The sequence below is a fragment of the Ricinus communis genome, chromosome 7 (assembly GCF_019578655.1).
Source record: "Ricinus communis isolate WT05 ecotype wild-type chromosome 7, ASM1957865v1, whole genome shotgun sequence".
Classification (NCBI taxonomy): Eukaryota; Viridiplantae; Streptophyta; class Magnoliopsida; order Malpighiales; family Euphorbiaceae; genus Ricinus; species Ricinus communis.
In genome coordinates this window covers 5,002,540-5,019,672 of record NC_063262.1, presented here as the reverse complement: position 1 = coordinate 5,019,672, position 17,133 = coordinate 5,002,540, and the positions used below count along the sequence as shown (strand labels likewise).

General features: G+C 33.4%; 1 protein-coding gene across 10 annotated transcripts; it reads left to right on the top strand.

Moving 5' to 3' along the window:
- Positions 1-144: 144 nt before the first annotated feature.
- LOC8288722 (probable starch synthase 4, chloroplastic/amyloplastic) lies at positions 145-16,685 on the top strand. 10 transcript variants are annotated; one of them, XM_048376877.1, is made up of 22 exons: positions 145-515; positions 822-976; positions 1,132-1,188; positions 1,293-1,326; positions 1,442-1,520; positions 1,596-1,724; positions 2,077-2,281; positions 2,711-2,845; positions 3,312-3,416; positions 3,588-3,686; positions 4,288-4,423; positions 4,765-4,809; positions 5,071-5,121; positions 5,217-5,327; positions 11,442-11,551; positions 11,787-11,955; positions 12,314-12,400; positions 13,293-13,361; positions 13,551-13,664; positions 15,647-15,708; positions 15,822-15,918; positions 16,005-16,685. In XM_048376877.1, the coding sequence occupies exons 2-22, from the start codon at positions 873-875 to the stop codon at positions 16,122-16,124; spliced, it is 2,118 nt and encodes a 705-aa protein (XP_048232834.1). In that variant the 5' UTR covers positions 145-515; positions 822-872; the 3' UTR covers positions 16,125-16,685. The 10 variants fall into 10 exon arrangements, with proteins under 10 accessions (XP_048232834.1, XP_048232840.1, XP_048232838.1 ...); XM_048376883.1 differs by lacking the exon at positions 822-976 and having other exon boundaries at positions 146-446; XM_048376881.1 differs by lacking the exon at positions 822-976 and having other exon boundaries at positions 146-446; positions 1,132-1,195.
- The last annotated feature ends 448 nt before the right edge of the window (positions 16,686-17,133 follow it).

Here is a 17,133-nt window from a genome sequence, read left to right as displayed (position 1 = left end):
TAATGTATTATGTTATTTTAATAAATTAAAAATTTAATTATATTATTACTTTAACTAGTGTAATTGTGGCTAACCTCATGAAGTAAGTAGTAATCAATCCTTATTTTTATACCACTACCTTCTAATTAGTGACAACTCACTACTATATACACTACCATTATTAACTTTGCGACTATTTTACTGCCACCCCGGCTACCACTATCATGGCACAACCACCCTATCATCACCATCATCATCGCTTTTCACGCACCGTCATCACCTTTCAAACACCACCACCACTACTAATGCCTCGGCAACTACTGTCACCAGCCATCCTAACCACCATCCCCATCACTACCTTGTCAACCATCAGTATCACACTACCGTTGAGATAACCACTATTGCCAGCTCGACCAATAGCCACCACCACAACCCAGCACTTGTCACTGTCGCTGCTGCCACAATTGGTAACTACTATTGTAATTAACCCCCACCATTGAAACGTTAATTACTATCATCACTTGATAATCACCCAGGTACATTTATTTCTTAAAAATAATTTTTGTCATTCACCATTCTTAATTTTTTTTTGTTTTTAAAATGAGTATCATAAATTCATTTTTTTTCTCTTTTAGATCATGATTTTTCTGCTAAAATATATTTGTAAAAGTTTATTTCCCCATATAAATCTCTTTCTCCGTAAAAGAACATTTATGTAAATTTACTTCTCCAAAGAATATGCAAAAAAAGGAAAAAATGATGCCAATGCGATAACGGTGAATGTGAAAGGAAGGCGATAGCACAAAAAAGTATATCACTTCAGTTCTCTCTTTCTGTTTCAGTTGCCACTCGAAGAAAGATAAGAAACAACACTTTCATTCTATCAAGTAACAATGGAAATTTCATTAAACGCCTTGATTCTTAAGCCTGTTCGTTTCCACAAACTCAACACAACTAACACAAAACGCATTAAATCTCCTTCATTTTGCTGCTTGAGGTAATAACTGGTCAATAACCTCTTTATGAAGATGATGATGATGATGATGATGATGATGATAATAATAATAATAATAAGAATAATTCCCCCCAAATTTTTCTTGAATTTTGATAGTTGGAAAATGAAAGTAACTTTTTTTTTTTTGGGTTGTGCAGGAAGAATGAGGAAGCTTATGGTTTACTGAAATCACCTTCTTCAAAATTAGAGCGAGTGTATAATGTGTTATTATTATTATTATTCAATCATTTCACCTTTGATTTGCATAATTGATTTATTTATCAACTAGTCTTATAGTCGATCTTTTAATTTCTTTTAGGGTAGAAAGTCATGATAATGTGAAAATGTCTCAGGTATTATTTTTTTTTTTTTTTTGCTTTAGTTATATGATGATTGACTAATTGCTATTATCATTGAGAAGGGTTTTGCATACGTTATGGTTTTTATTGTTTGTTTATATGTTTGTAGGAAAACTTTCTTCCATCTAGTTCTGAATCGGAAGCGAAGCATAAGGATATATGGCAGCTCTTTAAAGAAGCTCAGCAAAGTAAGACATTGTTTGGTCTTTGACACGATTAATTATGTATTCAAGTAATGATGATTTTTGTGATCATATATTCAGATATTCTATATTTAAACAAACAACGTCTTCTGACTGTTGAGGAACTGAACAAAGCAAACCAAGAGAAAGAGTTGTTGCTTGATAAAATAGAGCAATTGGAGGCTGAAAAACAAGCTGTTCTGGAAAAAGGTCCTTGTAATATCTTGAAATTTTGACATTTTTTAGTGGTATACTTAATGGATTATGGCTGTTAAATCTGGTAATTCAAGCGTAAGATCTTTGTCTTTTATCATAGAAATGAAGTCCTATCCTATTGTTTGATTAAATTTTGATGTTCAATTTAACATCAGATTGACAAATAATTTTGAGAAATTTATTTGGGTCCTCTCAGTTATGATCAATGTTAATTATATGTGCAAGATTTTGTGCCTAAGCTGTTTTGAATTTAGTACATAAGTTTGCATTCCGGTCTAAGTTGTTTATTAACTAATCAGCCACTGAGCTTGAGTTGTGCCTTTGATGGATGTCCTCCCTAAACCAGATAAGCAATCTATGTGCTGCAAATTGCTGCTTCGAATAGACTCAATGGTTCTCACCGGAATGATTACCACTTCGGAGGCATCTATTCTGAGAAAGGCAGTCATGGATTACAAACTTAATGTAGCTGATATGCTCTTTGACAATGAGAAGGAAAGTGATGCTGAGCTTCTGGCAGAACTTCGTCACTTCTCATACAGAAGCAAAAGGTAAAATATTTTCATACAATTTTTATATCCTAAAACATTTTATTACACCTCCATCATTTTAAGTAGGTCAAAAAGGAAGTTTTTATTGTATGTCGTTTAAAATTAGAATCTCTAGTTATTCTAAGATACAATTGCTTAGACTATTGTAAACACCCTATTCACATCCACACATGCAGCCAATCAGACAGTTATACATCTACAGGGTTAGATGCTACCCTATCACAGTTTATTGTGCATTGATTTGTGCTTAACCTTCTGTTTCTTCCCTTCCAAAATATTAAGGATAACATGCTGAAAATCTGTAAATGATAATGGACGTGTAGGAAATTATGTTTTAAATCCACAAAATTCATTTTTTAATACCTTCTTCCCTTTTTATTACACTGGCTCTTCTTTACTAATAAATTAAATTCACTTTATTCAATTCAGGAGCAGTTTACACATTGTCCATATTTGTACTGAGATGGCACCAGTGACAGAGGTTGGATATTTGGCATCTTATGTGACAGGATTATCACTTGCGCTGCAAAAGAAGGGCCACTTGGTAGAGGTTATTTTGCCAAAGTAATCAATTCTTCTCATCTTCTACTCTATATTAAGTTAGATTCCTTGTGAAGGGAATTTGGTTAGAATTGTTGTTGAGTTGTATCTATCCATGAAAGTATGGGATGCGTGGTTCTAATTATGTGCAAATAACCTGAAATATATGTTACGTATGTAAAGGGAGGATTTATATGAAATGCGTTTTGGGGAGTGGAGAGAGAGGAGGGTTTGGTGGTGTTTGCACAACTGCAATCTAAGGATTGAAAATTTTGTGGGCCAAATGGTAGATTGAAAATCCAATCTAAGGATTCTCTCTTCTCTCTTCTCTCTCTCTCTCTCCCCTTATTGACCATGTGCTTCATTTTATAACAGATTGCATCATGAAAATATAATCAAATTATTGTTATATGATGCATCATTTGTTATTAAGTTAGATTTTGGACCTGGAGCTCATAATTCACCATCTTGAAGGAGTCTTTGTAAACAGGTATGCAAGTTTGAACCTCAGTGAAATTCACGGGCTGCAAGAAATTCAAGCAGAGTCTTATTCATATTTTAATGGTCAATTGCATGGAAACAAAATTTGGACTGGGTGAGTTGGTTGTTTTCTTGTATACTAAGATTAGGGTTCCCATGAATGAGTTTCATTTCAGTTTGAAATTATTATAGAAAAGAAACTGTTCTGCTGGTGAGCAGAATATTGCATTTGCTTTGCATCTAGTTTTAAGGTGGTTTAACATGATTGTTATTGGTCATTGTGCAGAGTTGTCAATGGTATTGGAGTTACTTTTATTCAACCTTTGTACTACTCATCCTTTTTTAACCGCGAGAAGATATATGGCTACACAGATGACTTTGAACGGTGAGTAGAATGTTTTCTTTGACATTTTCCAGTTGTTTTTGCTTACACCATTTTGGATCCTTTATAACTCCATTTGAAATTGTGGTCGGAAAGACGTTTTTAAGATATATATATATATATAATTCTCAAAACTGCTTGGAGAGAAGCAGGTAAATTGATTTTTCTCCAAAAGCAGTTTATAAAAGATTAAAAAGATCAATCTATTAAATCAAAATAAAATTCTAATATCTGCTGTCTTAACATCCCACAAATCCCAAACAGGCCCTATGTTCATTTAATAAAGTCAAATTGGTAGCTCTATGTTTAACATAACAAAGTTTAACTGTTAGAGAAAGAAGTAAAACCCAACTTCCATTAGCTTTCTTTCCCTTCCCCTCTCACCCTTCAAATAGTGAATGGCAAAGGGAAGAAAAGCCTCTGATGCAGAACATTGTTGGGTTTAAAGTTTCTGTTAAAGGACTTTCTTATCCCTTTCTACTTAACATTTAAACTAGAGTATTAACTTCAAACTTATTCTGTTTTGCTATTTTGTTTCGAAATCCTTCTAACTTGCAATTTACAGATAACAGTTTGTTTGTGCTTATCCATTCGGTACTTTCAGATTTAGCTATTTTTCTCGAGCTTCATTGGATTTTTTAACAAAATCTGGAAAACAGCCTGATGTGTTACACATACATAACTGGGAGACTGCTATTGTTGGACCACTCTTCTGGGATGTTTTTGCTAAACAGGTGCAGGTTGAGCTTCTTTGCTTTTCATCTGACTGATGCATTTGAATTGGTTTAAGAACTTTCTTGTCATGTGCATGCATGGATAATTATCTGAGTTCTTGAATATACTTGCCTAGCAAAAATGTTTAGCCACCTTTAAGTTGTTTTCCTTCATTTGATAACATTCAACTTAAATTGGAAGTCAGGATAACCACAAGCAGAGAGAAGATGCATCATCCGCTTTGGCATTCAAATGAAAAATGATAAGCTCGTCTAAAGGCCTGAAAATCTTGCTGCTTGTTTTACTGTACAGAGTTTTTTTTTTCACTTAAAACGAATTTTAGCAGATGTACACTATTGAATTACAGGCGGAACTAAGTGGAGTCTTCAGAACCTGGGTTCATGAATACAATGTATGGACTTTGATCTCATTGACATGGGAACTCATTTCTGAAATGCTTTTTCATTTGGTTTAGGCCTTTTGGATAGAAATGGCCGACTTTTACGAGTGTTTTATTGCATTAGATATTGCATGTGTTGCATTATTTTGTATGACGTTCTCTCATTATGTTTTTATTTCCTTTTCTGTTCTCTCTGGCAATAGATCAGAAGGAACAGAAAAATAATTTTGTTAAAAGTCATTTTCATGACAATTTGTTATTTCATATGTATAGGGGCTTGAAGGTACTAGAATTTTGTTGACATGTCACAGCCTTGATTCACAGGTAATTTTCTATTCTATTCCATTCTGGCTTCACAAGTTTTGATTAGGTCCTTTCTATTGTAGCAGTGTATAATATGCCAGTGTATAATATTTTAGTGCCTTGAGAAACCTGATATGCTGGCACTTTGTGGACTTGATCCTGGTAGACTTCATCGTCCTGATCGCTTGCAAGATAATGCCAAGACACAATTTGTTAATATTCTAAAGGTAAATGTTATTGTATATGAATCTTATCTCTTAAAGCTTGTGAGTATATACTTTGTTACAAAAAGTTGGCACTTAGTCCTCTATTTAACTGACTTTATTTATTTGTAACAAAATTTGTGTCCTTTATTTATTTCTTTGATAAGAAAAGAAATATTATCAAGAACGAAGAAAAGGAAAGGACATTAAGGAGGACAAAAAATTCTCCTAGACTACTTAACTGATAATTACAAACAATAACATTAAAAAAAAGTTAAAAGAAAATGTATGCCTTTGCTAAAAGTGTAGAATTTTATAGAGAAAGAAAAAAAAAAGAGAAATATTCTCTTTTTTTTTTTCATATATCAAACATAGGAAAAACACAACTTATAGTAGACTAGCTAAAGGATAAAAAAATCTTAGATCAGGAACTGATTTATCTTATCCCTAAACCTTAGAATGTTTATCCATATCTCTAACACACAAAAACTAATTAGTTATTTTAACTTATCAACACTCCCTCTCAAGTTGGAGCAAATATATCTGTCATGCCCAACTTGCTAACTTGAAGTTCAAATCACTTTCTAAACAACCCTTTAGTTAAAATATCTGCCACCTGCTGTGTGGTTGGTAGAAATGGAGTTCAAATAATTCCTTTTTCAAGTTTTTCTTTTATGAAGTGCCTTTCAATTTCAACATGTTTTGTCCTGTCATGTAAAACAGGATTATGAGCAATACTGATAGCTGCCTTGTTGTCACAATACAGCTTCATAGGTAAATTCACAGATCTTTTAAGCTCTTGTAGAACCCTTTTCAGCCAAAGAATCTCACACACTCCCTGTGCCATTGATCTGAATTCTGCCTCAGCACTACTTCTAGCAACTACATTCTGCTTTTTACTTCTCCATCTGACTAAATTACCCCAAACAAATGTGCAGTATCCATAAATTGACCTTGTATCAGTGATTGAACTTGCCCAATCAACATCCGTGTACACCTCAACTCCTCTTTTTTCATTTTTCTTGAAAAAAAGTCATTTTCCTGGTGTACTTTTCAAGTAACGAAGAATCCTATATACAGCTTCAAGATGTTCTTCATATGGAGAATGCATAAACTGATTTACCAAGCTTACAGCGAAAGCAATGTCCAGACGAGTATGTGATAAGTAAATCAGTTTTCCAACCAACCTCTGATATCTTCCTGTGTCTACTGGAACACCATTCTTTACCTCCCCAAGTCTAAAATTAGCTTTAATTGGAGTTTCAGAAGGTTTACAATTCCAGTTTCTTTCAAGAGATCTAGAATATACTTTCGTTGTGAGACAACAATGCCTTTCTTTGACCTTGCCACTTCCATTCCAAGAAAGTATCTTAGCTGGCCTAAATATTTAATTTCAAACTCCTTGTCTAGGTTTTGCTTCAATCTGCTCATTTCAATTATATCATCTCCAGTCAAAATTATATCATCTACATAGACAATTAAAACAGAAATTTTGTCTTCAATAGAACTCTTTATGAAAAGAGTATATGATCAAATTGACTTTGATTATAATCTTGACCTTTAACAAACTTTGTGAACCTCTCGAACCATGCTCTAGGAGATTGTTTAAGGCCATATAAAGATCGCTTTAGCTTACATACCTTGGTTCCAAATTTCTAAGCAAAACCAGGTGGAGGTTCCATGTATACTTCCTTCTCTTTGTCACCATTCAAAAAGGCATTCTTTACATCTAGATGATTCAAAGACCAATCTAGATTAGCTGCAACAGACAAGAGCACTCAAATAGTATTGATTTTCGCCACAGGAGAAAAAGTTTCATAGTAGTCCACTACATATGTTTGAGTGAATCCTTTGGCTACTAGACGAGCTCTATACCTTTCCAAGGATCCATATGAATTGTACTTCACAGTAAACACCCATTCACATCCGACAACTGTCTTCCCATCCAGCAGATCCACTTCTTTCCAAGTAGCATTCTTCTCCAAGGCTCTCATCGCCTCCAAAATAGCTTCTTTCCACTCAGGTTTTAAAGCCTCCTGAACACTATTTGGAATAACCATACTAGATATTTGTGAGATAAAAGCATAATATGGTGATGAAATATTCTTGTAAGATATAAAATTTGATAAAGGATGTTTAGTACATGACCTGACACCTTTCCTAAGAGCAATAGGAAGATCAAATTGACTAGATGAATTATTTGTGGGAAGTTTTGGAGACTTACCATAAATCTTATGATCCAACCTCTGATTAGATTCTTGATGGTGCTTTGGGATAGTAGCTCTTTTTTATGCTTGATGTTCCTTTGAATATACAAGACCTTTAAACTTTTTCGCATAGATATCAGTTGTTTCAATATTTTGATTTTGAGATGACCTTATCAAAAGCTGTTCAGTATTTTCAATATTTAAATCATTTATTTCCACACTTTCTTTATTTTTCAACCCATTTTCTTTTGAAACATTATCAGACCCCCAAGAAATACCATTATTTGAAAAAAACTCAAAAGTTAAATCATAATCAGAATTTAAATCAGAACTAGAATCAGTTGAGACATCCTCACTAGTGTTCTCCCCCTGAAGATGAAATTTGTCAAAGTATGATTGTCCTTAAAAAAAAGTGACATCCATAAAAATAAACATTTTTTTTCAAAACTGGATCAAAACATTTATAACCTTTTTGATTTGCAGGATAGCCTACAAAAATACATTTATATGCTTTTGGATTAAGTTTTGAACGTTTAGGATCATGATTATGGACAAAAGCTACACTTCCAAAAAATTTTAAAGTAATGTTGCTAGTTAGCCGAGTTATGGGAAAACATTCACTAAAAACTTTAATTGGTATTTTAAAGTTCAAAACTCTTGTAGGCAATCTATTAATCAAATAAATGGCTGTTAAAACTGCTTCTCTCTAAAGATACTTTGGAATTTTAGTTGTAAAATTAAGAGCTCTAACAACTTCTAGGAAATGTTTATTTTTCCTCTCAGCCACCCTGTTTTGCTGAGGCGTGTTACTATAAGAACTTTGGTGAATAATCCCTTTTTCAGCAAAAAATTGTCCCAACACATTGTTAAAGAACTCCTTTCCATTATCACTTCGAAAAATTTTAATTTAAGTCTGAAATTTTTGAACCGTATTATAAAAATTTTTGAACACACTTTCAACATCAGATTTCTCTTTTTAAAAGAAAGACCCAAGTGACTCTAGTATGATCATCAATAAAAAGGATAAACCAGCGTTTTCCAGAAAATGTTAGCACTCTAGAAGGACCCCAAACATCACTGTGAATCATGGTAAACAGCTTGGACTGTTTATATGGTTGCGATTGGTAAACAGTTTGGTGATGTTTAGCTAATTCACAAACTTCACATCGGAAAAACAAAGGATTTTTATTCATGAATAACTTTGGGACCAAATACTTTAAATATTGAAAATTTGGATGTCCTAACCGATAATGCCATAACATAATCTTAGTGTCACTTGAAACAAAAATAGAATTGAAACAAGTTTGCAGGTCTTGCCTTCCAAAGGTTGACTCATCATTGAAGAAGTAGAGCCACCATCCAATTTAGCACCCCTAATCATCTTCCCCAAAGTTAAATCCTGAAATTTACAATAGGAAGACTTAAAAATCACTTGACAATTATGATCAGAGGTTAACTTACTGACAGAAAAAAGATTATATGACAAATGTGGAACATGTAAGACATTCTTAAGAACTAGAGAAGACGAAATAGGAATTGTTCCTTTCCTAGCGACAGTAGCTAAGAAACCATCTGCAATTTTAACCTTTTGATTTCCTGCACAAGGTATATAGGAGGAAAAAATTTGCGAATTGCCAGACATGTGATCAGTAGCACCTGCATCTAATATCCAAGTGCTATGGGGTTTGGAACAAGCTATGGCTACAATGAAAAAATTACCTGATTGTGCAAAAGAACAAGACAGGTTAGATTTTTCTAAAGTTTGGGACTTAAACATTTTATACAGGTGCTCTATCTGTTCCTTGGTAAAAGGAAGAGATTCAGGAGAAGACTGCTGCCCCGGATTAGTATTGCTAGCTTGAAAAGCGCGTATATCTCCCCCTAACTTGGTGTTGTCGCTGCCTATTTTCTTCTTCGGTTTCCCATGCAATTTCCAGCAAGTATCTCGAGTATGCCATGGCTTTCGACAATGATCACACCGGGGTTTTTGCTTTCCCCCTAAGTCTGTACCTCGAGTTACAAGAGCAAATCCGTCAGCATCTATTTTTGGTTCATCATTTTTCAGCATCACTTTTCATCGTGCTTCTTCTCTACGCACTTCTGAAAAAACTTCTCTAATAGTTGGTAAAGGATTTTTTCCTAATATACGTCCACGAACCTCATCAAGATCTTTGTTTAAACCAACCAAGAAAACAAATACTCGTCCTCTTTCAATTTTCTTTTTGTACCGAGCACTGTCATTAGGATTCTCCCATTGTTCATCTTCAAACATGTCCAATTCCTGCCAAACAGCCATCATATCATTATAGTAAGCTGCTGCCTCTCAATTACCTTGTTGCATTTTTCACATATGGGTGTTTAATTCAAATAACTGCGAATGATTGTCCAAATCTGAATAGGTTTCTCGAACTGCTTCCTAAACATCCTGAGCAGTCTGCAAAAACATGAATGGTTTTTCAACAACCGGAACCATTGAGTTAATCAACCAAGCAGTAACCATTGAATTTTTTGAGCGCCATTGCCTGTATTTCGAATCATCGATTGCTGGTGGGTTTATCTTACTATTTAAGTATCCAAGTTTCCCTTTTCCATCAATCACCAACCTTATGAACTGAGACCATTCAAGATAATTCTTGTCATTCAGCTTGTGAATGGTGATTTGAAGAGAATTTTCAGGAGGACCAGGTGGAAGTAACTGAGAAACTCCCCCTGATGGTGTCACGCCACTGCTAGCTTCTGAAGTGGCTGAACTAGAGCCAACCATGGCAGCCTTAAAATTCATGATCAAGCCCTAAGCTCTGATACCATGTAGAATTTTACAGAGAAAGGAAAAAAAAGAGAAATATTCTCTTATTTTTTTTCCTATATCAAACATAGGAAAAATACAACTTATATAGACTAGCTAAAGGATAAAAAATCTTAGATCAGGAACTGATTTATCTTATCCCTAAACCTTAGAATGTTTATCCATATCTCTAACAAACAAAAACTAATTAGTTATTCTAACTTATCAACAAAAAGAAACACCCCACAAGCTCCAAAAGCATAAACTCGCATAGAATTGGAAAAACTACATTGTCCTAGAAGAATTTATAAGGCGTACTCTAATTTTGGATACTATATACATTCTTTTCTTCCCAAAGACTTTTAGTATTTGCTATTTGAAGAACTATATACCCAACAAAAGACCTAACCTTGATTGGCACTTCAGCTTTCCAAAATTTAATTCTATGATGTGTGTGAAATGATGGTCGTGAGAAGGAGAAATGAGATGAGAATAGAAAGAATTACAAGGGAATTTTCAGAGGAATCCAAAGATCAAATCCTTTTGTCCTTTTCAGGAAGCAATTGAATGAAATCCAACAAAACAAGCAAAAGGCGATTTTTTCATCTCCCTGCCATTCAGTTTTCTATAGCAATTATAATTTAAAAAGAAAGTATTATTATCATGAGCAAAAGGCTGGAAGACATAAGCATTATGCAAGTTACTAATGCTGTAAGATAAGGAAAGAGATGACAGGAAGGTATCTGATTATACCAAAATATTTTTCCAAACACTAATATGAAATTCATCACCACTCTGCATTCTACAGGCCTTGTATTGTTCACTCCTTTTATTCTGCATGTTTAGGAATTCCTCGTCTTGGATCTCCGCTATTCATTTTAACTCTCAACTTGAGTAAAAGGGCCACTGCACCATGTGAACCAAACTAAAGCATGATTGGCCACCTTCCAATCTTTTCATTTCATCCTTGCATATTCTTCTCAAGTTGGTTTGTGTCAGTGTTTTTATCTCTTTGGGCTTTCTTTGCCTGGTTCAGCCATTTCTGATGTCGACAATTAAAAAGCTAGAAAATGTACAGCTCTTATCTCTTTTGCTATCTGGCATCACTTGAATACTTTATAAGTTTATTTGCTCCAATATCTGCAGGGTGGAATTGTATACTCTAATAAAGTTGTGATAGTATCATCCATACATTCAAAAAGCAGGTTTATTCAAGATTTGAGTCGTGGATTGGGACCTACCTTATCCATTCACCAGTAAGTCGGGCAGCAGTTAGTTTATTTATTGCATCTCTTTTATTTTCTCTGCTATGATAAATGCTAAAGCAGAAATTATATTATTAAGTTGATTGGTTTAGAATTTTACTTCGTCGTTGTTTCTAATACGTTGGCCAATTTTTTCAGGGAAACATATGCTATGCAGAATATATTTCTGTATTCTGATACTTTTTGTTTGTTTAGTTTAATGAATGCTCTGGTCTGCTTTTGGCAGGGACAAGTTGCTTGTTACTCCTTATGGATTTGACAAGTCCACCTGGGATCCCTCGAAAGACAGATTTCTTCCTGAAAATTATAGTAAAGATGACATGAAGGGGAAAACTGTTTGCAGAGTTGCATTGCAGCAGTATGTGGGATTGTCAAACAACACCTCTGTTGTTCTTGTAAGTGCTGCATATAGGACCCTGAGACCTTTTTCTTTTCTCTGAATTTTTCGTCTGTTCTTAATGTTATGAATAGATAAAAGGGAAAAAGATCATTAACAAAGTAACATGGCTTGGGAAGGATATCATCAACAAATGCACTTGTCTGTATGGGAAAGTGGCCATATGCAAGGGCCATTTGTCATATGGAAGGGCTGTAAAATAGACTCGATGTAGAACTAAATTTATTTCATTTGGAGGACTGTTGAATGTGATAGATTATTGTATTGGATCATATGTAATACCTTCATCTTCATGTTCTTTTTTATAATTATTGTAATGGCCCTAATGATACTGAAAAATGAAAATGGTTTTTCAGGTAGGGTGTATCTTATCAGAGTTGTCAGATTTTAATGTGGATAGCCTGAAGGCAGTGGTTTGGAATGCTACCAGGAATAATGTCCAGGTTCTTACTTCTATTAGAATCGTGTATTTCCGTTGCAGACAATACCAATTTTAGTTCCTTTTGTTTTGTGGAAAATTATTCATTTCTGGAAACATTTTTTGAGGATTTTCCGGGAAATTAACTTTTCTTTTGTTGTTTGGTTACATTATAAAAAATTAGTTGGAAATTGTTTGCTTGTGCTTGAAGTACACTGAAAAATATGCTTCTTTTTATTAATAGACTTTTTCAATATTTAAGCTTATTAAATTATATCTTTTAATTTTTAATTAAGTATAGACAAAAAATTACATAAAAAAGAGTAGATTTGAAAATATTTTGGTTACCTTCTGTTGATGACTCTGGTCACCAGTGGCTGGTTTGGACAACTTATAATGATGTTTGTCCCACATATAACTAGGAGGATCTTTACAGAAGGTGGCCAGTGGTTATCAAAGGTGATTACTGTGGTTGTACATTATTTGGTGTATACCTATTTAATTATTTTGTAATTAATTTTCTTATTCATAAGTCTTTATTAGTCCAGAAAATGATCTTTTTGAAAAAAGAAAGTCCTTTGCCTTGAAAAAGGCTTTTTTTCCTTTGGCCAGGAAATTATTTTTGGTTGACCTATTTTCCTGGATGTACAATACATTGAAAATGCAGAAAATATTTTCTGCGAAATAAGTGGAGCCTTTCTGCGAAACAAATGGAGACTTAGTGCTGAATATTATAGAAATACCTGACTGAATTTATGAGGGTACTTTAGAAAGTATTATGAGCAGTAACTCTCAAGTTTTGTTGGTAGACTTATCAGTCAGTAAAGACTTACTGTGTATATGTGGAGTCTTCACTTCTAGTTTCAGTCTTGCAGAAGCTTTTGCATAATATTGATTTTGCTCAGTGATTTCGACAGTTCATCTTCATGGGAAGTAAAATGCTAAGTGCAAACAGGGCACTGGAATCTCTTCAGAAGGAGCTCAAGGTACAGCATACCTCTCCTTTTTAGTTTTATAAGGAAGTGAATTTTACTAAGAAAATAAACACAACAACCTCCTCTCTTGAAATTTTGCAACAAATTAGAATCATGCATTCGGCAGAAACAGGGCAGGCATCATGGGATCATGTTTCTTCAATGCTTTGCTAATGGTTTTTTCTTTTCCCATGCCCACAGAGTGAAAATGTGAGATTTATAAGCAAATATAAAGAAGTTCTATCGCATCTAATCTTTGCGGGATCGGACATAATATTGTGTCTATCTTTTCATGATCCTTTGCTTCAAGTTCCGGTGAGTTGATCACAATGCTTAAATGATATCTCCATTTCATCCATTCAGTGCTTTTACTTTCGTTTTTCTGTTCTTTTCTCCTTTTTTAATTGGTTGGTCAAAGAAAAATAAAGTCCTAACTTCTATGAAAGAAAACTTTGAGAAACCTCGGGCACCCAATGTGGCCTTCTGATAAACGTGTGCATAAACACAGATAAACTCACTGATATAGGATAGCTGCATGAAGTTTTTACAAAACACAATATGCATAACAAGCAGCTTAGGAACAACATAAAAGGGTTCAAAACCTATGCGTTGCAGCCGCAATTGGCCAGGACATCTTTTTTGGCCTAGCAGCCCTAAGTGTGGCACTTTGGTTAGTGACATGTAGGGCTGTGCATATGGTCGGTTCGGTTCAGTTCAAAAATGTTACCAACCGGAAAGACTAAAAAACTGAATCCTAAAAGAGTAGCTGAAACGAACAATTTCGGTTCAGTTAGGTCTTTTGGTTTTTTATTTTTAAATCCTTTAGATTAAATTATTATTATTTAATATTTTTGGAAGTATTCATTGTAAAAATATATATTATACATAAAACTAGTAAATATAATTTTTTTTACTATTAACTAATTAATTAATATAACATACCCTCTAAAAGTTTAAATTTCATAATATGTAAATGTTTAATATTAAAATTAAATCTTCGATCAGTTTGGTTGAACTGAAATATTTTTGTGGCAAAATCCAAGACAAACCAAAATTATTTTGGTTTTCTAAAATTTAAAACCAAAGAAACTGAAAAAGTAAATAAATTCAGTTTGGTTTTGTTCAACCCTAGTAACATGGGTCTCAAACAAGTCAATTGAGCCTATTTATTACGAATATGGGGCCCATCAACCTGCATTCTCATTGAGAACTCCTTTCTAATGTACTTCTATAAAATTATATTGGCATAATTACTAATTAAATTCTGAAATTTACATTTTTAATAATTTTATCCAATTATTTCAAAAATTTAAAACATTTACACATGCTTCCATTTCTTTTTTTCAAAAATTACTTTTCGACAAGTTTTGAAATTTTACAGTGAGTGAAATTTTACAGTGAGTGAAATTTTACAGTATTCATTGCTTATTAATTAATTAGTCAGTCAACAAAAAATTTATTGCATTTAGATTTAAGCATGTGTGAAATGATGCACATATACGAGGATTTTAATAACCATATTATTAAGTCTATAAGAAAGGTTTTTGGCTAATTCACAATTATAATTCTTTTAGTAATTATGGTTGACTTGCCACGTCATCTTTCTTACCGTGAAATTTGAAAAATTGTCATTGGAACGTGTTTTTAAAAATAAATTAAAAGCATGTATATTTGTTTTAAAATTTTGAATTGGATAAAATTATTAAAAAGTGTAAAATTAAGGATTTATTGGTAATTAGGCCAATTATTTTCCTCCTATCAATCATCACAGGGTAAAAGTGTATTAAGTAAAATTAGTCCTGTGTTATGAGTTGAGTCACTGACCTGTTGAATTAATTGTGTTCTTGCATTTGGTAGGTCAAGCAGTTTGGACATGATTTTTTTGGGTCACGTGCGAGCTCCCATTAATTATCCAAACCCAATCATAACAACCCAAAACTCGGATAACTACTTGTCCTATAAACAGTCCATATCTAAATTGCTAGACTTCTGGGATACAGGGCCACTTTTGTTGTAATTATTGTTAGATTAACCTTTTTTTGGAGTCTACCACTCCTTTCTTCCCTGGTTTATTGATATCTTAATGTCCTTGAATTTCATATCTGGTCATTTCGCAGCTCAGGGTGCAGTACCAGTCTTCTTTGAAACATTATGCATTCTCTTTTAATGGTTTAAATTCGTTTCTTGTTTAAGTTTCATAGCATTTTCCTTCCCATGTCACCGCTTATTAAACACATGTATTAATGTGCATGTCTAAATCCATACTTGTTATTTATTTGTGTAATGTCAAAATGTAGCTCAAAGCTTTGAAATATGGAGCAGCTCCGGTTGCAGTAACACCAAATGAGAACCGAGTCAGGTAACTATATTTTCTAGAGAATTCTAAGCAACCGTTAAGCTCTTTTAATTACCCATTCCCCTCTTTCCCTCATTGAATACAAAGAATGACCGGTTTCAGCTACATCTTAACAGAGATTTGGTGGATCAAGACCAAGAAACCAATAAATTATCAAAGTTTATTAGGTCTACCTATGAAAATATGTCCCTGAGCGAGGCCCTTGATGAAATTGTGAGTATTTCAACAGATGATGGTAAAATAGTTCCCTTCTATGTATTTTCTTTTTGATTGAATGTCGTTGAGGTGCTTTCTTGTAGAAGAACGACCCATCAAAATGGAAGCAAAGGATAGCAAATGGTATGGCAATGGACTTCTCCTGGGATGCAGAGTGCTGTGACATTCATGTTTCTGCATACACAGCCCTAAAAGAATTGTGAAGTAGGTGAAACTGTACATGGTGTTCAAAACGCGTATATTAGAAGTCCGCATAGGTAATCTTGTGCAGGTTTAGAGCTAATTCCTTTCATCTCCATTCACCAATGCTGCCACTGCACGAAGGTAACCTATTTCAGCTTTGCCGTGTTCCTAAACACGATGCAGCTAGATTAAGCAATAAGCAGCTTGAATCCTCGCATGTGCGACCTTGTCTAGTGTAGTCCAGTAAGACTGCCACTTCGCCATGGCCGTTAGGATTGTAGTTCTTGTATATATTTGGCATTACATAAAGATATTGTAGTACTCGTTAGCACAAGGATTTGATGGAAAAATACCAGCAGAAGTAAAGGGAAGCTCATGCGGAGAAAGCTTGTCCAGTCCCCAGCATGAAAATGAATAAGGGGTGGAAAATAAGGTCCTTTGTATTTTATTTCATGTAGAGGTTAGATATTAGTGAAGTTGGTTGATTTTGTGCTTGGATTTGACATAGATTTCCTTTTCTACCTTTTAAATGATTTAATGCTAATTTCCTTGGAATGATGAAGGGAAAGTATTGATTCCCACGTTTTGTTTGATGTAATATGTAGGATGAGAAGACATATTGGTCTTAATAATGTTAAAACTAGTAAAATAAGTAATCGTCAAAAATGCTTTTCATTATATATAATTAATTAATTTTTGTATTTTATACGTTTGGATTCTAACTTTATAGAAAATTTAGTAAATATATTTTAAAGAATAAAAAATTCAAATTTCAGGTAACAACTAATAGTCGATTTCCGTATTTGGTTGAAACTTATAAATTTTATAGAATTTATTTATAAATTTAAAGTTTATATATTTTGAATATAATTCAAGTTAATTTTTAATTTTATATAATTAAATTTATGTGAAATTAATTATAATTAAATTAAATTCTAACAAAATAGATAGAATTTTTAAATAAATTTCATATTCGTATGTTAATAAATTTTATAATATAAAAATATTTCTTTCAATTTAATTATTTCT

Excerpts from the sequence above, each read along its gene's own strand:
- LOC8288722 (XM_048376877.1), top strand. The coding sequence starts at position 873 with ATGGAAATTTCATTAAACGCCTTGATTCTTAAGCCTGTTCGTTTCCAC. Across the intron at positions 1,725-2,076 it reads ACAAGCTGTTCTGGAAAAAG|ATAAGCAATCTATGTGCTGC; the intron begins GTCCTTGTAATA and ends TCCCTAAACCAG. Across the intron at positions 2,846-3,311 it reads GTAGAGGTTATTTTGCCAAA|GTATGCAAGTTTGAACCTCA; the intron begins GTAATCAATTCT and ends CTTTGTAAACAG.